The sequence below is a fragment of the Chamaea fasciata genome, unplaced genomic scaffold (genome assembly GCF_029207755.1).
Source record: "Chamaea fasciata isolate MVZ Bird 193981 ecotype frontalis unplaced genomic scaffold, bChaFas1.0.hap1 SCAF_21, whole genome shotgun sequence".
In the NCBI taxonomy this organism is placed as follows: Eukaryota; Metazoa; Chordata; class Aves; order Passeriformes; family Sylviidae; genus Chamaea; species Chamaea fasciata.
Genome location: NW_027094106.1, coordinates 760,900 through 783,610, shown reverse-complemented (window position 1 = coordinate 783,610; position 22,711 = coordinate 760,900). Strand labels below are relative to the sequence as shown.

At 63.1% G+C, this 22,711-nt stretch overlaps 2 protein-coding genes across 3 annotated transcripts; one reads left to right on the top strand and one right to left on the bottom strand.

Moving 5' to 3' along the window:
- The first annotated feature begins 194 nt into the window (after nucleotides 1–194).
- Nucleotides 195–5,760, top strand: LOC136300086 (coiled-coil domain-containing protein 183-like). Its single transcript, XM_066202220.1, is given in 14 exon segments — nucleotides 195–354; nucleotides 438–559; nucleotides 705–776; nucleotides 1,466–1,633; nucleotides 1,760–1,864; nucleotides 2,019–2,126; nucleotides 2,744–2,872; nucleotides 3,306–3,389; nucleotides 3,392–3,544; nucleotides 3,805–3,965; nucleotides 4,301–4,460; nucleotides 4,581–4,700; nucleotides 4,918–5,014; nucleotides 5,648–5,760. Coding segments are annotated over 14 exon segments (1,752 nt in total).
- Nucleotides 5,761–9,674: 3,914 nt separating this feature from the next.
- Nucleotides 9,675–22,359, bottom strand: SEPTIN4 (septin 4). Of its 2 annotated transcripts, XM_066201715.1 has the most exons (12): nucleotides 22,174–22,359; nucleotides 17,140–17,439; nucleotides 16,818–16,911; nucleotides 16,617–16,703; nucleotides 15,685–15,808; nucleotides 15,337–15,471; nucleotides 15,139–15,256; nucleotides 14,719–14,820; nucleotides 14,279–14,375; nucleotides 13,989–14,151; nucleotides 11,755–11,854; nucleotides 9,675–11,485 (listed from the first exon to the last, which is right to left on the bottom strand). In XM_066201715.1, the coding sequence occupies exons 1-12, from the start codon at nucleotides 22,357–22,359 to the stop codon at nucleotides 11,426–11,428; spliced, it is 1,566 nt and encodes a 521-aa protein (XP_066057812.1). In that variant the 3' UTR covers nucleotides 9,675–11,425. The 2 variants fall into 2 exon arrangements, with proteins under 2 accessions (XP_066057812.1, XP_066057813.1); XM_066201716.1 differs by lacking the exons at nucleotides 9,675–11,485; nucleotides 11,755–11,854; nucleotides 14,279–14,375 and having other exon boundaries at nucleotides 14,044–14,151; nucleotides 22,174–22,225.
- Between the last annotated feature and the right edge of the window lie 352 nt (nucleotides 22,360–22,711).

Sequence of the window (22,711 nt, the reverse complement as noted above, 5' to 3'; positions counted from 1 at the left end):
AGCTGCCACTGCCACGACAATGGAAGACAAAGCTGGAATGTTTCTCTGCCCCCCTCCAAGAGCTCATTAATCATTTGTTAATTAACCTGCTCCCTGCAGAAGTGCAGAGGGGGCTGGGCTGTGGCTGAGCAGGAGCCGTATGGCCGGTGGCAGTTGGCACGGTTACAGTTCCACGGTGGAACCCTGCGGTCACAATGCTGCGACACCTCCCCGGGGCAGCAGGGCCTCAACGTGTGTCCCACAGGGATCTGGGAACGGTGGGCCAAGGGATGGAGGCCCCCCGCAGGAAGCGGGGCCCCAAGGCCGACCTGAGCCCGCTCAGCCAGGAGCTGCATGTCCTGGTGGGCCTGCAAGGTGCTGCCTTGGGCTGCTCGGGGACAGGGGGGTCACAGCCCCCTCGTCCCGCGTGGTACCATTGGCTCCCTGATGTCCCACAGAGCAAGGCAGGAAGATTTTCACTCAGTCCTGCGAGGAAAAGCTCCGTCAGAACAGGGAGCTGCTCCCCAGCCTGCAGGCGGCTTTGCAGGAAGATTCCAATATCCTGAAATTTGTCCTGAAGGTACCAGCAGGTCCCTTCTGCTGTACCCTTGCCTAGTGCTGGCCCTGCGCCCCCAGCTCCTCCAGGAGCTGGCAGCACAGGCCAGCAAAAGGATGTCGTTCCCAGGCTGACAGTGAGCATCTCTTTGTCCTTCCCCTGCCCACAGTACAACAAACTCCCCATTAAGGATGCTTTCCGAGAGGGGCAGGAGCTTGTTTCACTCACTGAGAGCCTGGAGGTAACAGCAGGGCTGGGAGCAGGGGCTGCTCGTGGGTACTGGGGCTCTGGGGACACTGGGGAGAACTGCATGGGGAGAACAGTGCACCAGGACAGCCCCAGGGGGCAGCCCTAGAGACACGGGGTGTTCCCATCGTGGTCCAATGGGTCCCTTTCCACCATGGCACCCATCCATGCAGCGCCTTTGTCCCAACAGACCTCCTGGCTGTCCCAATCCACGTGTCCCTGGCACTGCCCGGGTTCCTACAGGGTCCAGTTGCATCCCTGGCAGAGAGATGCTCTCCCTGCCCTTCACTGCCTGTCCCAAGGTTGTGCCCTGGTTACAAACCCGTGGAGATTGAGGCTCTGTGCCCACGGAACTGCCTTTGCCTAGGGGCCTCTTGCAGGGACAGAGTGGTGCCGCCACTCTCTGACAACATCCCCATCTGGGCCCTGATTGATTTTATTGATCCTCAGCCTGCTCCATGTTATGCAGAGTCCCCAAGCCCAGCCCAGCCCTGCCATCAGCAGTTGCCTTACCCCAGCCAGCCTCCAGAGCAAAGCTCTACCAGACCCCATCCTGTCAAGCCAGTGACAACATCCTGGAGCAGCATCTCAGTGTCCCCAGCTCTTATCTTTTGGGGAGTTTTCTGGGCAGCACACCCTTCTCCTGCAGCATCCAGCTGGGAAAATGGTCTCATGCCCAACCAGGTGGTCATAAAGAAGATTGAGGCCAAAGTCCATGAGCAGGTGAAGGTGTGTGACATGCTGCTGCATCAGCTGAAACAGTGGAGCCAAGCCAGGGACAAACGCCAGAGGCACCTGCAGGAGCTGCAGGATGCTGAGACGGATCCTAAGTGGCAAGAGCCACAGCTGCAGGTACCCAGGAGTCCTTCCTGGTGTGCCAACACTCATGGGGGGCTTTAATCCAGCCTGCACCCCCAGCAGGGCCCTGGGCATGGCACACGTAGTCACCTTGTGTCTTCTCCCCTGTGTCTGCCCCAGACCATTCGCCAGCTGGGCAATGACATTGAGAAGATGCTCATGAAAATTCACTGTGGAGAGATCATCACCAAAGTGTACCTGCAGCTGCAGGAGGTCCTGAAGAGGGTGAGCTGCTCCTCTCTATCCACCTGCTGTCCCTGCAAAGGCACGGGGTGCCCAAGGGGCTGTGTCCCAGGGAACACCCTGCTGGTCCCCTCCGTGCCCTGTCACAGTATGGGTGACCCTGGTGGGTGACGTGCTGTGGCTCCCTGTGTGCCAGGAGCTGGTGTACCTGCCTCAGTACCTGAACCTCCTGTGTGGGATGACTGTGATGTACCATGAGGAGCTCACTGCCCAGAGTAGCCTCAAAGCCAACGATGCCATTAAGGTGAGATAATTTGGGCCCTTTCCCACCCTCCAGCGCCCACAGACAGCACCACGTGCCTGGGCCTGTCAGCCTTCCTTCAGCAAGGGGCAAAAGAGATGGAGCTGAAGTTGCCCACAGCACCCAGAGGCCTCCATGGGTCCTCCCAGGTCTCCCTCTTGTCCTCTGGGGCTGGCCTCAGCCTGTCGGAAGTACCAGCCATGGCAAAGGCAGTGTGTCCCACACCCCAGCCCACCTTGCCAAGCTTCCTTCACAGCCTATTTGCATGGATTTGGGTCACTTTTGACACTGGGCATCCCAGTAGCTCAAATCACAGATTGATGGAATGATCTGGGTTAGCAGGGGCCTTAAAGCTCATCTCATTCCAGCCCCCTGCCATGGGCAGGCACACCTTCCACTCTCCCAGGTTGTTCCAAGCCCCGTCCAACCTGACCTCGGACATTTCCAGGTATCCAGGGCCAGCCACAGCTCCTCTGGGCAACCTGTGCCAGGGTGTCACCACCTTCACAGGGAAGAATTTCTTCCTTATGTCAATCTAAACCAATACTTGAACCTAATAACCAATCTGTAGAAAGCTCCAACTGACTTTGGCAGCAACTCTTCACTTTGTTTTGCTTCAGAAACTCATGGCCAAGGCAGGTCCCCAGGTCCGTGTGGAGAAGCAGCTCAGGGCCCAGTCCCTGGCTGAGCAGAGGAAGCACATCGAGAGCCTCCGGTGCAAGGAGGAGAGCGAAAGGCAGCAGAGGCAGGTGAGCTGGGGTGTGGGGCAGGTGAGCTGGGGGTGTGGGGCAGGTGAGTTGGGGTGTGGGGCAGGTGAGTTGGGGTGTGGGGCAGGTGAGCTGGGGGTGTGGGGCAGGTGAGCTGGGGTGTGGGGCAGGTGAGTTGGGGTGTGGGGCAGGTGAGCTGGGGGTGTGGGGCAGGTGAGCTGGGGTGTGGGGCAGGTGAGCTGGGGGTGTGGGGCAGGTGAGTTGGGGGTGTGGGGCAGGTGAGCTGGGGATGTGGGGCAGGTGAGCTGGGGGTGTGGGGCAGGTGAGCTGGGGTGTGGGGCAGGTGAGTTGGGGGTGTGGGGCAGGTGAGCTGGGGTGTGGGGCAGGTGAGCTGGGGTGTGGGGCAGGCAGGGCTGGGCACAGGGGCCAGCCTGCACAGCTGAGCCCCCAGGGGTGACAGTGGCTGTCCTTGCAGCAAGCTGTGTCCATGCTCTATGCAGAGCACTACTTGAGCTCCTCAGACACGACAGGTGAGTGCCTGGCAGGGGGCAGGGTGGGGCGGATGTGGGCACAGCCACGGGCATCCTGCCCTACTCCTTCCCTGCCACCCCAGGTACTGACGTGGAGGCTGCCAAGGCCATGATGGAGCATGAGGCCATTATGACTGAGAAGGTGGAGAAGGCAAAGACTGCCCTGAAGTGCTCCTCCCTCTGGGTAATGGAAAACTCATCGCTTCTAAAACTTGGGGCTGCTGGAGCGCTGAGGAGCTGTGACCTCTCTGCTCCCCCCATTTCCCTGTAGAGTTATCTGCTCTCCTCTTCCTCGAGCCCCACAAAGCCCCTCTTTGCAGGCAGGCATGGAGCTGCCCCTCTCCATGACCAGAGATTGCAGAACTTCATGATGCTGTAACCCCTTCAAGGCCCTGCTTCCAGCAGGAGCACCTTGGGCTGAGCCTTTGTGTCTCCCCTGGTCAGGACATCCCCAGCAGCATCCAGGCCCAGAGGAAATCCCTGGGGAACCTGGAGCAGCACATCGATGTGTGCAACGAGAGGAAGGAGGCACTGAAGAAGACACTACAGGAGCTGGAGCTGAAACAGGCTAAACTGAAGTTTAACCAGCCCGTCAGCACCACCAGGTGCTGCTGGCCTCCTAGCAGTTGAGCCAACCAGGCCGCCACCCTTGGGGGGAGCGTGTCCCAACAGGCACCCCGACCTCCACCCCAGTGCAGCCACTGTCTTCCTCCCACATTGGGAGGGTTTCTGAGCTCCCATCCCTGCTGCTGGCAGAGCGCCCAAAGCTCCCACTGGGGTCCCAGAGCTCCCTTTCTCCTTACCTGGAACGGGAAGTGCTGCCAGCAGCACAGAGCTGGGCTGCAGTTGGGGGTGGGGGAACCTGAACAGCTTTTGGAGCAGCTTTGGGGTGTCCCCACACCCCTCTGCAGCTGTGTGATGTGAGTGTGGCTGGCTCCAGGCTGCAGGAAGAGGAGCTGAGGGAGAACCTGAAGCAGGAAGAGGCCCGGCTGGAGCAGATGAGAGCCCGTATGTTGAATAACCAGAAGCGCCTGATCGAGTTTGAGAACATCATTGACAACCTGTTCCTCCATGTGCAGGGCATCGTCATCCCTGGCCAGGTACAACAGGGCACCAGGGGAGCAAGGCCATGCAGACGGGGCTGCACAGGGACACCTGGCACAGCCACCACTGCCACCAAGGCCTTGCTGTCCCCACCAAGGTGGTTCTGTCTCCCCTAGGAGGACTCCGTTGCGGTGGTGGGGCTGGAGGAGAAGCTGAAGCACTGTGAGCAGAAGATGAAGTTCCTGAAGGGGAGGGTGGCAGCCCGGCCTGAGGACAGCATTGATGAGAGCAGCGAGGTACAGGGACTCCGGCCCTCTGTGCCCCTGGGGACACACACAGGGCCCTCACAGACGGCCACCCAACTCATCCTTCCTCAGCAAGGCCACAGGGAAGAGCCATGGAGCAGCTCAGCCCTGGACGGCACTGGGCACCCACAGGGTACCTCAAGTGTGGCACCCTTGGGTTGTAACACCCACCTGCCCTCCAGCACTTAACCCAGGCTGTCGTTCACAGACTTTTGCCAAGGTCAGGAACCTTCTGGAGAAAAAAACTGCAGGTGAAACACGGAACCTGAAGATTTCCTTAGAGGATGAAGACACTATGGAGGATGGTAGGAGAGCAGTGGGGACATGTCCCACAGTGACTGTCCCAGCCCCTGCCCCCTGGGATTTTTGGGAGTCCTTGTCTGTCTGCCCAGCAGACACCAACCCACAAATTGCCTCCAGGTCTTGAGGCTCACCTTAGCTGTTAACAAGGCTTCAGACATAGGTGGTGGTTTTAGGCAGGGAAGAAGGAAAGAAGATGGTGGCATGATGAGCACCAAGCTACTGCAGGAACAAGGAGAGATGTTGTGGGGCAAGAGGGGACACCCTCATCTTCAAAATCACTTGGTTGTGAAGAATAATCAGTGCTTGGCTCTGCCTGTGAGCGCTCCTGGAAGAGGCAAAGAGCTTTTGGCAGATCATCACTTTTCTTTAGCAAAGCAGGAGCTGTGCCCACCACACTGTAGCTCCAGACCTTTATGGGAAGCCCCAGCAGTGTTGGAGATGGGCCACAGTGGTGGCATCACCACGTCCAAGAGGTCACCCTGGCATGCTGGGGTGGAAAAGCCCACGAGGACTCCCTGGATCCCACGAGTCCAACAAAATGTGCCAGCTCTCCCAGGGACATGGGCACAGCAGAGGCGGCCTCCAGACCCTCCCCAGCCCCTACTCTCCGCTCTCCCCTCCACTCTCCCCTCCAGACACCTTGGATTTTGAGGATACAGAAGCTGACTACGTCCCCAGCCGGGAGGACATCAAGAAGCAGGGGCTGCAGCTGATCAGAATGAACACCAGACGTCGCAAGAAGAAGTAGTGGTTTCTCCACATGAGCATTGAGAGCCCCAGGCCGCCCCTTGTACCCTTTTCCTAGCAGGTTTAATAAATCATATCTTCTTCATTCCTCCCAGTTCTGTGGTAAGGCTGGAACAGGTGGTCCTAGGTCACTTCTGTCACTCAGAACACATTGGGGTCCATCCAGAGGGATTCTAAGCTGGGTTTGGAGGTGGAAATGGGCTGGGTTAGGGACAGCTTTAGCCCCTGGAGCAAAGCTGGGGCTGGCCTGGCTTTCTCCCTCTTGGTGCTGCGGGGCCAACACCTTCCCGGGACCTCAGACGCCCCAGGGGCTAGAGCCTGTCTGAGCCAGTGATGGGGAAATGTGGGGAATGGCTGAGTCCTGTGGGGCCCTCAGCGTGGGTGTCCTCGTGTCCATGCATGGGAGCAGAAGGGCAGAGCCTACTCAGGGAAGAGAGACCCAAACCTCAGCTGAATCCCCAGCCTGGAGCCTCTCCCCTCCCTGCTCCTGCACACATTTTCTGCAACTCCTGCCCTGACCTTGGAGCAAGCCCCAGGTGTCACCCCGAGGCTGCAGGAGGGTCTGGCAGTCAGGAATGCCCTGATGTGACCCAGGACAGCAGGTGGGATCCCTAGTCCTGCTGAGGGGCACGGCCCCGGAGGCCACCTTGTCCCCTCTCCTCTAGTGCTGCAAATAGATGGTGCTGTTTCTCCAAGAACAGCCGGCACCGAGGGGCTCTGCCTGTGTTCCTGGACAGAGAGCCAGGACAGGAGCACCTTGTCCCTTTCCACAGGAGAATGTCAGTGTCAGAGCAGCCTTTCCCTGCCCGCTCTGCTCAGTCCCTGTGCTTCGTGCTGGCGTCATCAATTACTTCACCACCGAGGAGAGGAACGACTGCGGCTCCCAAGCCTCTCAGCACTGTTCCTGTGGGTCTTGTGGAATGGGCACTATCTTCACAAAATACAGCACAACTTGAGGTTTTCCAGGGAAGCTCCAGAAATAACATAACGTGTCAGTAAAGGCATCTCATGGAGCTTCCAAGAATCCACAGACACAGGTGGGCTCTTCTGCAAGTAATTGCATATCCATCTGTTCATGTCATGTTCTCGTGTGCCCACCACAGCCTCACCACCCTCACAGAGAAGAGTTTCCTCCCAATCTCCACTCTATCCCTGCCCTCTGGCAGTCGCAAGCCATTCCTCCTTGTCCTGTCCCTCCATCCTTTGTCCAAAGTCCCTCTCCAGCTCTCCTGGAGCCACTTTAGGCGCTGGAAGGTGCTCTGAGGTCTCCCTGGAGCCATCTCCTCTCCAGGTGAACACCCCCAGCTCTCCCAGCCTGAGAAATGCGTCAAGCTCTTGGTGTGGTCTTTCCACACTGGCCGTGGGGAGCAGCAAAGTGGGAAAAGGTGTGGAAGAGTTGGAGCTCGCTGGAGGCTCCATTTTCTGTGGCCCATTTTCTGGCTGGAAGGTAATTCAGGGCTGTATTAGCTGCCTTTGCAGGAGGGGCAGAGTAGAAGTAATGGGGTTTCACTTCTCTGAGCTCCTCCTGCCCTGAGCAGGGAACCCAAGACTACCTGCTCCATCAGGAGCATCCACTGGATGTGTTCAGACACCGCATCCCAAGCCCCCGTCACAGCTGCCAGGAAAGGGGAAGGGCTGTCACCCCCAGCCAGCAGCTCCCAGGCACGCAGACAGAGCCGGGTGAAATCGGAATGACTGCTCCTGGCTCCCCTGGATCCAGAGAGACGGGAATGAGTGCAATAGGAGTGACTGCTCCTGGCTCCCCTGGATCCAGAGAGACGGGAATGGGTGCAATCAGAATGACTGCTCCTGGCTCCCCTGGATCTGGGAGAGGCCTAACCGGGAATGGATGTGACAAGTGGAGAAGAGGCACGAAAGAGGGGGGGAAAGAACCGGAGGCAGTGCCTTGGTTTCTGGATTTGAAAAGATGGGAAAAGGTGGGGCTTTAGAGGCTCTCTCATAGGGGAAAATATCATTAATTATATAAGGAACAAATTAATAAGTAGGGAAGGGAAGGGGAAAAGGGAAATGGAAAGGAAGGGGAAAGGGAAAACAACAGGACTGATGCTCTGAGATCTCATTAGGTGTCAGGCATGGGTGGCACAACCCAGGGAAAGAGATGAGAATTTTCCTTTTCTGCCCTAAGAAACCTTTATTCCCTTTTTCTGAGCTTGGCTGGAGCTCCAGCATTGATGCTGCAACCAGTGCCAGGACTGGTGAGAAACCAAAAATAGGACATTGAGGAATTGCATGGAAGCATCTGCCATGTGGAAATATCAATCTCTGCCTTGGGAAGGCTGGGTTTGAGTGGGTTTGAGGCTTTTTATTTTTAAAAGTGTGATGAAAATCACATGGAATGGAGTCCAGGGAAGGGTGGGCACAGCTGGGGCTGTCACTGGAGCATCAGTGCTGAGTTTTATCCCTTGGAAAAGGGGAACCAGGTAAATCAACCAGTCTGGGGCCAAAAGCAGAGGCTCTATTGGCTGTTCTGGGATTGGAGAGGCAGCCAGGAGATCCTTCTTGGTGCTGCAATGGTGGGATGTGGGAGGTTTGTGTATCCCAGCCTTTGGGGTGAGAGCTGCTTCCAACCAAGGAAGCACAAACATTTTTCATTCCCATGTTGATAAGAGGGTTCATGGAGGGGGATGAGGTTGGCCTGGTGAAGAGCAGGAATTGGCATTACAGCTACCATGGAGCTCAGCATCCTGGGCCAAGAGAGGTGGGGCTGAGGCAGTGCTGGTAAAGGAGGGAAGGACCCCAAGGAGGTGGGGGTCCATGCTCTGACCCTCAGCAAGGGGAGAAGTAGCTGCAGTAGAGCAGAGGGTGGGGCTGGCAGGTCCCACAAGGCAGCTTTCTCCCACAGCAGAGACCATGGACCAACTCAGACCATTTTGGTGGCCTCCTCTGGGCCTGCTCTACCAGCTCCATGTCTGTGCTGGGATGAGCTGGAAGCAGCTCCAGAGGGATCTCAGGAGAGCAGAGCAGAGGGGGGGAGCATCCCCTCCCTCCCCTGCTGCCCACTCAGCTGGGATGAGCCCAGGAGACACTTGGCTTCCTGGGCTGCCATTGCCCATGGCCAGGTCATGTCCCATTTGTCACCCACCAGAACCCCCAGTTCTCCTCCACAGGGTGCCATCCATCCATCCATCCACCCATCCACCCATCCACCCATCCACCCATCCACCCCTCCCCAGGCTGTGCTGGCCCTGGGGATGGCCCTGCCCCAGGCCCCTGCCCCTGCACTCAGCTGGGCTGGATCAGCCCAAGGGCTCTGTGGGGAGGAGAGGGAGGGGATGCAGGGGCAGGAGTGGGGTATCGGGGTGCAGGGTGGGATAATGGGGTGCAGGTGGATGATGCCCACTGGGAGGCAGCTGGAGATGCAGCCCATGCATCCCTGTGCTGGTCTGCTCCTGCTCCTCCACTCCAGCAGCTTCTGGGGGACCCAAACTGGGGTGACTGGGCACAGGTACTGGTGTGTCTCCTGGCAGGGTTCCCCCACGGCAGGGGGACTCAAGGGTGCCCAGGGACAGCACGTGGAGGGTAATTCCATCCCCTGCTCAGGCTCCGCCCTCCCCACTCCCATCCCAGCCCACATCAGAAGCACCCAGCACCCCAAGGTATGTGAGAGGGGGAGACCCCCTCCTTGTGCCCCCTCATCTCAGAGCAGGATCCCAAGGGGCTCTCCCACCACACCCCAAGCTGGGTGTCCCTATGAGTGCAGCACAACCCCCCAATATCCATTCTGAGCCTTTTCCAAGGGGACAGGAACTGGGATCAAGAGGCCACAGGGTGGGCCACCACCAGCCTCAGAACATGAGTGCCCAGGGCCGTGGGATGTCCAGGGATGTGGGATGCCCAGGGATGTGGGATACCCAGGGCCACAGGGTGCCCCCATTTGGTGGAAGCCACACGGGGTTGCAGACAAGCCAGGTCAGCCATATTTATTGAGAACGGTTGTGGAGGGATAAAAATATTTCCACTACTCTATAAGAATTTATAAACCTATACTCTCTGATCCGTTAATAAACGCCTCTAGGACCGTCATGCCAGGGGAGGGGCTTCTGTAAGAAAATAGCGAGATTAAAAAAAGGAAAGCGCTAAATATTCCCTGCGGGGCCCTGCCCAAGGGGGCCCTGCCCACGGGGGCCACTGGACCCCCCGCTGGCATGGGGACACGGGGGATGCAGGCCAGATGCTGCCCTGGCACCCTGCAGCCCCCACCCCTGAGCCCCGGCCGGGCACAGCCCTGGCAGCCACGCCCCACCCGGGGGCCCCAGTTTGGGGGGCCTTGATGGGGACAGGACACATGCCCAGGCCAGCGAGCTCCCAGTGCTCCCACTGCTCCCACTGCTCCCAGTCCAGCCTGCATCCTCACCATCCCCTGTGGGCCTTCCCATACCGAGGAGGGGGTTTGGATCCATCTCCCCAGGGATGCTGCGAGAGGTGCCCAGGGCTCACCCTGGGGACACACAGGGGGGCTTTGCAGGAAGCGATACAGCTGGGGACATCCTTGGGGACACAGGGACACTACACAGAGCCCTGCAGGGTGGTGACATGGCTGGGGACGTCCCAGGGGGACACAGGGATGCAACATAGCTCTGTGGGAAAGCAACACAGATGGGGACAGTCTGGGGGGGACAAGCTGCAGTGCTCTGTAGGGCAGCAACACCAACCAGGACATGGTGGGGAAAATGGAGACACCTCGGGGGACATGGGGACACGCAGCAGTGCTTCGCTGCGAAGCAACGTGGATGGGGATATCCTTGGAAAATACACAGGGCTTCTGTGCCAAAAAGCAGCAGGGACAGGGACATCCTGGGCACACAGGGACACCACAGACAAGCAAATGGCAGCAGGGACTGAAATTCCAGCCAGGGCCAGAGCTGTTGCCATGGGGTGAGAGGTGCCACGGGCACAGGACACTCATTATTGCTTTACAGGGCCAACATCATGGGGGGCTGGGGGAGCCCAGCCTCTGATTTGGGGTTCAAGTGATTTTCCCTCGGGGCACTGGTTCGTCAGTGCTCCCCGTGCCACAGCCCTGCTGTCACTCAGTGGGGACAGGGTGAGGACACAGGGCTGGACATTGACAAGCATCAGCCCCCTGCACTGGTGTTGGCGTGGCAGCTGTCCATCCAACCCCTCTGTCCCCTCTGGTCCTCAGGAGCTGCTGTCCCTCCATGCCAGGCAAGGCCAGGGGAACAGCCCTGTTCCCCACAGCAAGGCGGCTGGGGCCTCTGGGGGGCTGGCACCAGTGCCCACCTTTCCTCTTCCCCTAAGCCAGGGCCAAGCTGAGCATAAAGGCTGTAAAGCAGGGAGCCCGGGGTGACACGGGGACAAGGGACACGCTGTGGGGACCAGGCTGGCCAGGGCCCTCCCCTGAGCTGTGGAGAAATGGGAAACCAAAGCTTGGGGGACCAAATGTCCCCAGTGAGGTGGGGGGGAGCAGAGCAGGGGACCCCGGGTTGGGTGCCCTGTCCCTCACTGTCCCCTCGCTGTCCCCTCGTGTCCCCGCAGGCGCTGGGCGGTTGGATAAGGCGATGCCGCAGCTTAAGGTGGTGGGTGGGTGTTGGTACCGAGTCTGGCAGCGGGGCCGGGCGGGTGGAGCGTGATGTAAACATTTCTGATCTGGAGCCAGGAGGAGGAGGAGGAGGAGGAGGGACGGGCTAGTGCGAGTCCTTCATCTGTTTCTGGATCTTCTGGAGCATCTCCTGCATCCGCCGCAGCTGGAGGGGAACAGAGCCGCGATCGTGGACGGTGCCAAGCCCCAGCCACGCAGCTCCCGTGCAAATGGGGCTCGGGCTGAGCACCCCAGACAAACTGGGCTCGCCAAGAGCTTGGGCAGGGGGAACGCTTGGATGCACCTCCAGACCCTGCTCGTTGGAGCAGCAGCCGCCGGCATGCTGCAGGAAGGGTGGCTCCTGGCGGCTGTGCCATCGCCGGGGCTGGAGGGAGCAGGGACGGGGCTTGGGGGCTCAGCCTGCCTCACACTCACCTCCTCATCCTTCTCCCGGATGAGCTTCTCCGTCTCCACGTCCGGCACCGGGGGGATCACGGGGATGGGGAAGTCTGTCCCGCTCTCCCGGGTCAGCTTGCTGTGGACACAGAGAGGAGGTGAGGCTGCTGCCCCAGCCCCACCGGGGACATTCCCCCCTGGATGCCCCAACCCCTGCAGGCCCCCAGCACCCTCTGCACAGCCCCTGGGCCCCGTGGCCACCATCAGAGTGGCTTTTTCCAGGCAAGGGAGATGTGAGCGGTTCCAGACAAACCTCAGCACCCCCAGTCTGCCACTCATCACCCAAGGGGGGCCCAGGGACTTCCTCCACACCCTCCCAATTTGGGGAGAATCCCACTGGGGTTGGGCTCTCCTGGGCCAGTATTTTCCCTGCTGCTTTAAAGGATCAAAACCTCGGCATCTCCCCTCCGTCCCCTGCTCTCAAGATGGGCTCTCCAGGCACTCCACTGCCCTGCCAGCCCCAGGCGGGCTGGCCTCTTCCTGAGCTCTGCCGCCATTCAAGCCCACTCCACGAGCGTCCCCTGGGGCCGCGCCGCCACGCAGGACCAGGGCCAGCCCAGCCGATGGCTTCTCCCATGCCCACGGCACTGGGGGGGGCCAGCTCTCCCACCCCTCCCTGTGGATGCCACGTGCCACTCCAGCGGGTGACAAGGCCGGGACACCAACAGCGGCTGGCAGGGTCGCGTGCTGCCACGTGCCACCGCCACATGCCACCGCCAGCGCAGCCCCTCCGGGCAAAGGGGTGATGGGCACGGGTGCAGCGCGGGCAGGACAGGACATCCCTGCCCCGCGGGGTCCCGCTGTGCCGGGGGCTGGGCCAGGGCCAAGGTTGGAAGCCTTGGAGCCGCTTTGGAGGATGCTGCTGTTGTCTCAGCTCTCGCCGTGGGGGACATGGGGAGCACGACGAGCTGCTGACAGCCCTGGCAGCGACACGAGGCTGGAGCCAGGCACCAGCAATGGGGTGAGCAGCAAAGGCTCTCAGCACCCTGAAATCACATCCCCAGGAGGGCAGCATGACAGGGGCACCCTTCCCTTGGGCAGCCTCGGGGTCTCAGTGCCACCAAAGAGTGACACATCCCCCAAACCTGGTGGCCGGGGTGACACCACCAGCACACAGCGTCCTTTGGCAGAGCAGCTTGTGTGGGACACAAGTGGGTGGCCACAGGGCCACAGGGCCAGAGTGGGTGGCCACAGGGCTGGCTCACCCCGAGGGCGGCTGCCTGGCCCTTGCACGGGCACAGAAGGACCAAGACAGTGTTGGGTACCAACAAGCACTTTATAGAGGGGCCAGGGGCGGGCAGGGGGTGGCAGGGGGAGCTGGGCGGGGCCCAGCGCGGCCCCGGCCGGTCCCGGCTCAGTCGGCAGAGCAGTTCCCGCAGCACAGCCTCAGCACGGAGGGATGGCTCCTGCCCCGGGGCACACAGGGAGAGACACTTAGAGCTGCCTAGAGACTTGCCTAGAGCCACAGCACAGCTCCAGCCCCACGGGATCCACAGAACCTCCACTCGCTCCCACACTGCTCCAGCCCCCGGCTGGAGGGTCCCACCGGGGACCCTGTGTGTGTGGGGGGGGGGCTCCTTCAGCACCTCAGGGTAGCTGAAGCGAATGTGGGTGCCGTGAATTGGGCTGATCCGTGAGCAGAGCCCCAGCACTGGCTTTTGTTGGGCTCCTGCTCTGGCGCTGGAGCCTGCAGGGATGCAAAGGCCCTCTCCCTATTGGACCATTCCCCCACAGCCAGCCCCAAGGGGGATGCAGGATCCCTTTCAGTGCTGAGGCATCCATCCCCTGAGACACACACAGCCCAGAGGCGACACAGGGTGCCCCTTGCTGCCAGAGCACACCCCTGGGGCACATGGGGTCCTCCTCACTGCTGGAACACGTCCCTCAAACCAGCCCCAGCTCTGGGGAGATGCAGGGTCCCCCTCGCTACCAGAGCATCCCCCCAGCCACCCTGGGGTCACAGGGTGCCCCTCACTGCCTCGGGGGATGCGGGGCCCCCTCACTGCTGGAGCATCCCCCCAGGCACTCCCAGCCCAAGGGCACAGGAGGGGTCCCTCATCACGCTGGGGCTCCCCAGCACAGCTCCGGGGCTCCCAGCACGGACCCACGCACAGTCCTGACCCGCCGACAACACCCCTTGCAGTGGGTGGTGTCACCCCAAAGAGAGGAGCCCCCCGGCCCAGCCCCGCCCCGAGCCCAGCCCCGGCCCGTACTTGCGGTTCCGCTCCTTGACCACCATGCGGGTCATGCTCTGGATGCACTGCGTGCGGTAGTTCTCGTAGTGCGTCTCCCGCGTCACGTCCTTCAGGTCCTGCATGTGCGTCCTCACCAGCATGGTCCGCAGCTTCACGAAGTCGCAGTGGGCCGGGTTCTCCACTGCGGGGGAGGCGGGGTCAGGGGGCCGCGGCCAGGGCCCTGCCTGTCGCCAGCCCCGGGGCCGCGATGGGCGCGCCGTGTCCCCGTCCCCAAAGGCCGGGGGCTGCCGGGGACAGCCCGGCGTTACCTTCCACGATGCCCCAGGGGTAGAGGCGCCCGCGGACACGCCGGCCCTTGGCCTCCACCACCGTGTTGCTGCCAATGACGGCAAAGGGGATGCTCTCCTGTAAGGGCGTGGGGGTCAGCAGGGCCCTGCCATGACCCCACCTGCCAGGACCCACATCCCTCCACGTGCCCTCCTCAGGTACCGTTTGCCAGGCCATCCCAAAGGCCCGGCTGCGGAGAGCCCCAGTGGGACAGCAGAGGTCATGTCATGGGTTTCCCCACCCAAGCCCCATCCCACCAAGTTGCAGGTGTCACCCATGAGATCTTGGTGACATGTCTGGGTAGGGAGATATGTGCCAGCCCCTCCATGTTGGAGGGTCCTGCAGCTACCCCAGGGTGACGTGTCCTCCTGGCCACGGGGCTCTGCCCCACCAGTGGTGGAGCTAGAGGAGCCAGACCCACCTTCAGTGCCTGGTCCTGCAACTTGAACTCCTCATCCTCGTCCGAGTCGCACTCAGGGAATTGGTAGATGCGGATGCCATAGTGGTCGATCTCCTCCCGGATCTGTAGGCAAGCAGCCCCCTGAGGGCAGGGCTCCAGCCTCGAGAGGGGCTTGCGAGGCACCACACAGGGCCAATGGCCCCCAAAAGCCTGTTCCCCGCGACCAGATGTCATGGACACCCCCCAGTCCTTCCAACCCCCACGTGAGCCCTGGGCAGGTGTGTCCTTGGTGGCCATGGGGGCAACATGGTCCTCTACAGTGCTTCGAGTCTGGAAAATGCTCCAGGGCAAATTCCAGGCAGGAGATGGATGGAGACCCCAGGGCACCCCTATGCCCAGAGGCCTGCTGGGACAGCTCCCAGCTGGCCCACCTCCCCTCACCTTGTTCTTCATGCGCTCCACCTCGGCAGGGGTCAGGGTGTCAGCCTTGGCCAGCACAGGCACAATGTTCACACGCTGGTGCAGAGCTCTCATGAACTCCACGTCCAGGGGCCGGAGCCTGCGGGGGGAACCTGGTGAGCCCCATCCCACTGAGCCCCTGCCCAGCCCCCCCGGCAGCGTGAGCAGGGCTGCTCGTACCCGTGGCCAAAGGGCGAAATGAAGTAGATGCAGCAGTGCACTCGGTTGTCCTGGATATTTTTCCGGTTGAGGCCACTTTCGTCACGGAAATACTGCTCGAACTGCTGGTCGATGTAGTCGGCCACCGGCTTCCAGCTGCAGGGACAGCGAGGTGACACCGGGTCCTCTGTGCGACCCCCCCCACTCTCTGTGGACCCCCAGCTCAATACCTCCCATGGCTCAGCACCTCAGCCCAGTGAGCCATGGGCATCCCACCCACCACGGGGTGTCTGCCCTGTGGAGACCCCCGCCCCGTGGCACTAATCATCCCATCCATCCTGGGGACAGTCCCCACCCCGTGGCACTCACCACTCAGTGTTGTTGACAGCGTCCCCAAAGCCTGGCGTGTCCACGATGGTCAGGCGCAGCTTGACCCCCTTCTCCTCGATGTCCACCACGTGCTTGGTGATCTCCACTGTCTGCGTGATGCGCTCTGTGGGAGGGACACGTGTTACCAGGGGGGACACCAGAGAGGGTGGAGGTGACATGGGCACATGCTGAGACCCCTGGGTGTCATCCCCTGCCCTGGGGGCTGGGTGACCCAGCTGGATCAGCCCCAACGCACACCATGCTCCAGCCCAGGAGGGGATGCTCCATGCTGTGGTCCCCATATCCCCATGGATGTGCACCCATCCCTCGGTGGCTGTGTCATTGCCACCCCAGGATCACAGCTCAGGCAGCACAGGGGTCTGTTGGGGCTGGGCCTTGGTGCAGGAGCATTTCAGGTGACCCCAGAGCTCCAGACTGCACGTGCCCCTTCACCCCAGGATTCTCCATGTCCCTGCATCTCCAAGGATGCTCCTACTGCATTGTGCGTTTTGGCTTTCACTCCAAGCAATGGAAACAAATCAAATAAACCCCTCTAACTCCTGGGGATTTAGGCAAGTTTGGGCCATTTTAATTTAAAAACTGGCTGCAGCTGAACTGGCACTGTGCCTCAGGCCCTGACTGTCCCCAGCCTCCCAGAAATGCTGCAGCTCCAGCCAATCCCCAACAAGCCAGGGCTTGTTTTTCCTGTGGAAATAAAGTCCCCGTGGGGGGTCCCCATCCTGTGCAGGGGAGTCCTCACAGCCTCGGAGCGGTCCCCAGTGCCAGTGGGCAGCTGGCAACACAACACATATCATTTCAGAGAAGGCTGGATGGGCAGGGAGAATGGCTGCAGCCCCCAGGAGCATCCCTGGGCTCTGCCACTGCCCAGGTCACCCAGGACACCCCTCTGGGCCATGGCCGTCCCCCCTGACCTTCAGCGTTGAGCAGCTTGCGGTCCCTGTACATGTCCGTCAGGAAGAGGCTGTTGACCAGGGTGGACTTGCCCAGCCCAGATTCCCCTGAGAAAGCAGGAAAACGATGACAGGGGGCAGCCAGTATCCCCCCCTCCCCAGCCCAGGATGTGTGGGATCCGGAGTGGGGTCAGCACCCCCAGGCCGGCTGCAGCCCTGTACCTGCCACCATGAGGGTGAAGTCAAAGCCCTTCTTCACTGACTTGCGGTGCACCTGGTTGGGCAGCGTGGCAAAGCCCACGTACTCCTTGTCATCCTGCAGAGGGCAGAGGGGACGTGGGACAGGGACACCACCAGCCCACCTCCTACCCTGGAAAGCCCCCCCATTCCTCCTGCCCGAAAAGGGATTCCCAGGGTTGGAGTTCCAGGGGATGAGGCCATGTCTGCCAGAAGCCTTTGTGCTCACAAGATGGGAACATCCTCCATCCCGCAGCCCCTCACCCCATGGATGTGTCCCCCCCTTCCCCACAGACACATCCTGCACCTCGGAGGAGTCATAGGGGTCCAGCTGCCCCCAGGGGCTCCGTGGGCGGTTTGGGCTGGGGGGCGGGGGGGCGGCGATGTGCTGCTGGAAATCCGGGGGCCGAGACCGGGAGAAGATCCTGGAGTCCCTCTCATCACTGGCTTCATCTGGGGGGACCCTGGCCACGCTGCCTGGGTGGTGGCCGGGCTCCCGTCGGCCCTCCGGGACCTCCACCTTCCTGGAGCTGTCAGCTGGTGGGCAATCCCGCAGGAACTGGGTCAGCTCAGCCTCGTCTGAGTCTTCCTTCAGAAAACGCTTTATCTGGGAACCAAGGGAGGAGATGACATTGCTGGGGACAATGCCAGCCTGAGATGGCAGCACCCAGCTCAGCCCCACAAGCCCCAAGCCGCAGCAGCCAGACACATGCAGCCTAAAGGTGGCAGGGATGGGAGGAGAGACGGGACACGGCCACCCCAGGGGACCAGCCACCAGCCTGGGGACAGCCAGGGGGACAGCCATGGGGATGGCAGTGGGGACAGCCATGGTCCCTTGCACCTCAGGCGCTTACGACTTGCGGCGTGGGGACGGCAGCCAGCTCCTGGCACTCCGGGGGACACGGGTGGGCACCTTCCCCCTGGGCACCCCGCCGCTCCTCGGGGTCTTCTGGGGCAGCCAGGACGCCCCCGCGCCCCAAGGCCTGGCAGGAGGACAAGGAGGGGGCCGGGAGGAGGCAGAGACACCAAGAAGAGATGAAGAGCATTTGGGGGGTGACCTGAGCGGGGCTGCAGCCAGCGGAAGACAGACGGTGGGCAGGGGTCCCCTGGTGCCCGTGCCCCCCTCCCTCTGCCCGTTCACAGGGTGTCAGCATGGGCGATGGCACAGGGCACTCCCGTCCCCACAGTCCCAGGAGACAGCAGGTCGGGGCACCCGGCCGACAGACATGACCGGGTCCCCGGCGCATCTCTTCCCTGTCTCTGCCCGTCCCGGGTGGGGGGCGCGGGCGGCAGCCCTCGGCAGGGGCCGGGGGGACGGGCACAGCTGCCCCCAGCTACTGCCCCGTGGGGTGGCGGGACTGGGGCGGGGGACGGGGACGGCGGGGTTGGGATGGCTCCGCATCCTGTTTACAAGCGCTGGCGGGAGGAGGCGCGTTCCCAAGGGCACGTCCGGCGGCGGCTCCCGTGGGAGCAAGCCGGCAGGCACCAACGTCCCCAAGGTCCCAAGGTAACTGCCAGGGGACCCCAGCCTCAGGGGCAGTGAGACCCCAAACGAGAGGCACGCAGGGGCCGGGGGAGCTCGTGACCCTGCAGGCTCCAAGCTGGGGGTCAGCGCCCCCCCAGACCGGGGCCTCGAGGAGAGATCCCTCCGTGGGGACACGTGTCCTCCCCTACGCCGTGTCCCCACTCGCTGGCGGGGCGGGCAGCGGTGCCGGCGGCAAGGCGAGATGCGCGGAATTAGCGGGCTGGAAACAAGGTCACGGCGCTGCCGCGGCTGAGCGCTCGCACGCCTGGCCCCGCTCCTGCTGCCCCCGCGGCCACAGCACGGGGATCACGGGGCCAGGCTGGGGGGCAGCAGGTGGCCCCATGGCGGGGGCTGCGGGACCCCCGTGCTCCCCTCTGCCCTAGCGGGTCCTAAGTGCTCGGTGGGTCCGTGTGACCGCAGCATCCTCTTCCTCACCCCCCTTGACCTGGGGAGCCTCAGCGCCAGCCCCCAGCACAGCACAGCCCGGCCGGGGACACTCGGGGATGGGAGGTGATGCCACCACCAGCGGCGAGCGCCTCCAACCCTGCTGCCGCTCCATCTCTCGGGGCTCCAGCCTTTTGAGGCTCCAACCCTTTGGGGCTCGCCCTCGTCCCCCGTCCCCGGCCGATGACCTCGGCAGCGCCGCGGCACCGAGGTTTGCGCCGCATCCTTGGGGGTCCTGCAGCAAGTGCAGCCCCCGGCAGGGCTGTCCCAAGGACAGAGGACCAGCTGTGGCACCTTCCCGCAGCACCGGAGTGATCCGTGCCCTCCACCCCCTCCGCCCCCTCTCTCGCCGCGCCGGGGACAGGCGCTGCCCCCGTACCTCTTGCCCAGGCTGCAGCTCGGGGCAGGTGGCCATGGCACAGCCGGTGTCGCCCGTGGCCAGCAGAAGATGCCGAGAGGCACCGCGTGCGCCGAGGGCTGGGGAGCAGTATTAGCATAACTCCACCCTGGGCAGGCTGCGCGCCGGGCGCCCGCGGCACCTAGGAGCCAGGCACGGCCCCTGCGAGGGGCACGGGCGGGGAAGGGGACCCCCGGGGGGAGCCAAACCCAGCTCCTGCCCGGCTGTGGAGATTTCAAGGACCAGCCATCATTGGCCAAGGGAGATCCTGGGTGGGCTGCAGGACCACCACCATCAGCACCAGCACCACCAGCACCCCTTGGCTGAACACACTGATTGGCTACAGCCCAGGAGGACACAGCCCTTGGAAACACCTCTGTCCCAGGACAAAAACCCGCTCCATCCTGGGACGAAACTCCCTCCGTCCCGGGACAAAATGCCCCTCCATCCCAGTGCCCATCACGTCCACTCCCACTGCCCACCTGGAGCACACCCCAGCAGGGTTCCACAGTCTCTGAGATCAGAAACCCAGTTTTCCCACACTTCTGCACCCGACAATTAAAGCTTCCCTGCGTGGCTCTAAGCTCTTGCCCGAGCTGGGCCTGGCTCGGAAGGGCCCAGCCCTGGACTGGGACGCTGCCCACCACAGGGATCCCTAGCAGAAGCTCCAGTATTCCTGCCTCGGCTTTCCCGGCTCATCCCTGGGAGGCGAAGGGTTAACAGTGCCCCAGGAGGAGCCGTGGGTGGCAGTCAGGGTTCCCCAGCTGTCACTTCGGGGTCACCAGGGACGGTGATTCACCTTGATGTGTGTCGAGATGCATCAGAGCAGCTCAGGCGCGATCCGGGGTCGCTCGGCCGCTTTCCAAGCGTCCCGACCCGCACTCCCGGCAGGAGCAGGGATTTACGGCAGCGAGGGCCCGGGGCTGTGCTGGTGTCCCCGTAAGCAGATTACACACGCGGCTGAGTGCAAGCCGGCCTCACACCCGGGCTGTCAGCGGCCCCGCAGCCCCAGCGAGGGGCCACACACGCCGCCTCATCCCCGCCCGTCACTCTGCATCGCACCGTCCCCGCGCGGTGACCGCCCGACGGATGCGGATCGGGGGACACGGGGGCAGCGAGAAAAGCCTGACCTAGGAGAGCCGCCGGCTGCCCCTGAGCACCGTTCCACGGGTACCGCATTCCCATAGGAGGTGTTTTCCCAGCCTGCTTCTGCAGGGAAAGGAAGGAGACATCCCGGCGAGGTGCTGTCGCTACCTCCAGGCTGACAGAGGCGTTCCCAAGCCCTCTAAAGGTGACACCCAGAATGCCACCTCACTGTGGCTGAGCATCCCAGGCACAAACGCTGTCCCAAAGGCACGAACCCAACGCAGGACAAGCCCCCAGGGAAGCCCAGCGCTGCCAGGACCAGGCCAGCTTGTTCCCAGGGAGACAGAACCTGAGCTGTGTCTGCTCGGCCCCACCTCTGGGTGCACGGGATGCTCCCGCCGGAGCATTAGGGTACACCCAGCTGTGCCATCCCACCCATCAGCAGCATTCCAGTTGGGAAACTGAGCCTCCTGGCAGCCGGAAGAGGAGCGGGGTGCTGGGCACCCTAAGGACGGGGGACAGGCTGAGGTGTGGGTCCCGGCTCCGGGCAGGGGGTCAGCACCAGGCAGGTGAGCACGGGGTACGAAAGCCACAGCCCCTGGTGCAGCAGCTCCAGTCCCTCTCCTGCAGGGAATCTTCCAGCTTGAAGGACCTGTGAGCACCTGAGCGGGGACCCCAGGATGGGACCATGAGCAGGGGCTTCCTGTGAGCCGGAACATGACAGCGAGGCCAGTCCGGGAAACCAGGTGGCAACGCAGCACATGGGGCTGGGCAAGTTCTGACCCACTCTGAGCCGGGAGCAGAGACCGGGGAGGAGCCAGTGCTCATGCTGCTCCTCCGGGCCAGCTGGGAACTGCTTTGGGGACAGAGGAATGTGGCACCGGTGGCAGAGGCACCGGCTCTGCCTCTGTGGGCCCTTCTGGAGCATCTCCAGCCCCAGCTCACCCCACGTGCAGGGGCGAGGGAGCCCAGCTGCCCCCGGTCCCCAGCTGTGACTGCTGTCCCCCCGCGACGTTTCCAAGGCTGATGTGTGCATCCCAAAGCCACAGTCTGGAGCCTGTCGGGAAGGCGCTCCGTTGCGACACGCTCCGCCAGCCGCCCTCCTCTCTGGTTTCGCTGCGTCCAGCTCCAAAAGAATGTGGCGGGCTGGTTCCCACGGCGGCTGCCGGGGCAGCGCGGCCGCAGCGCTCCCCACCAAGGACGCTTGTCCCATCGGCCACAACCCGGTGCCACGCGAGCCACGGCCGCAGCCCTCCGTCCTCATCCCCACCCTGGACATAGCCCGAGGTCCCCGCGGAGACGTGGCCCGGCCGAGCGGCTCCTGGGGACCCGCCACCACCGAGTGAGGCAGAACGGGAGATGCGGAACAAGCTCCCGCGGGCTGGGAATGCCAGCGGCGGCTCCGGACCTTGCCGGTGAGTACAGAGCCGGCTCCGTGCGTGTGACGGTCCCGGCCGAGGACCCGGCCAGGCTGGCAGTGCCACCTGCGCCGGAGCCCGGGACCTGCCAACAGCTAGGGACCGATGCTCGGCACGGAGCCACGCCAGAGCAGCTCCCGCTGCCCACGCACGGACACCCGTGGGGGGAGCGCAGGACGAGGGGACGCGCAGGTGACGCTCCCGAGCGCTGCCCTCCTGATCGCCCCGGTGAGAGGCCCGTGGCGCCCCCGCCTCCCCCGGGGCAGCCGCCCGCCGGGGCCGGGCAGGTGCTGCCCGCCGCCCGAGGCCCCCCCGCGCTCCGCTGCGGCACCGGCGGCCCCGGTCCGCTCCGCCCCCGCGCACCGTCACCTTCACGGAGGGCAGCGGGCTGCGGGAGCGGGCCCGTGCCACGGTGCGGGGCCGTGCGGGGCAGCCCGGGCCGGGCCGGTCCCACGTCCGCGCCGGCCTTACCATGGCTGCGGCGCCGGGCGCCGTCCGGGAGCGGCGGCTGCCGATGGGCACGGCCGGGCCCCGCCGCGGATTAGCAGAAATAGCAGCGGCGGGGGCGGGGGCGGCCCCGGGGCGGGGCGGGCGGGGGAGCGGGCGGGGCGGCCGTTCGGCATCACCGACAGCGGCACCGGGCACCGGCACCGGCATCGGCAACAGCGCCCGGCACCGCACACGGGCACCGGCAGCGACAGCAGCACTCAGCGCCGGCGCCGGGCCCGAGCAATGCACACCGGGCACCGGGCACTGACACCACGTACTGGGTACCAGCACCGGGCATCAGCGTCCCGCCTTGGCATTCGGCTCTGGCATCAATACTCGACACAGGCCCGGGCACTCGCTTTGGCAGCTGGCACTGGGGCCAGGCACCGGGTATCGGGCACCGGGAACTGCACAGTGGCGCGGGTTGGTAGCACAGGGCAGCAGCACCGGGCACAGGCCTCCACCATCTGCACGGTGGCACCAGCACCAGGAACAAGACACTGCAGCAGGGGCAGGGCAC

What these genes read in the sequence shown, in the direction of transcription:
- SEPTIN4 (XM_066201715.1), bottom strand. Translation starts at nt 22,359, where the DNA reads ATGCCGGTGCCGGTGCCCGGTGCCGCTGTCGGTGATGCCGAACGGCCG. An exon ending in CCCCTGGGGCATCGTGGAAG is followed by an intron (nt 14,152 to 14,278) that starts GTAACGCCGGGC and finishes CCTCCCCCGCAG; the next exon opens with TGGAGAACCCGGCCCACTGC. An exon ending in GTCAAGGAGCGGAACCGCAA is followed by an intron (nt 11,855 to 13,988) that starts GTACGGGCCGGG and finishes CTGTGTCCACAG; the next exon opens with CAAGCTGACCCGGGAGAGCG.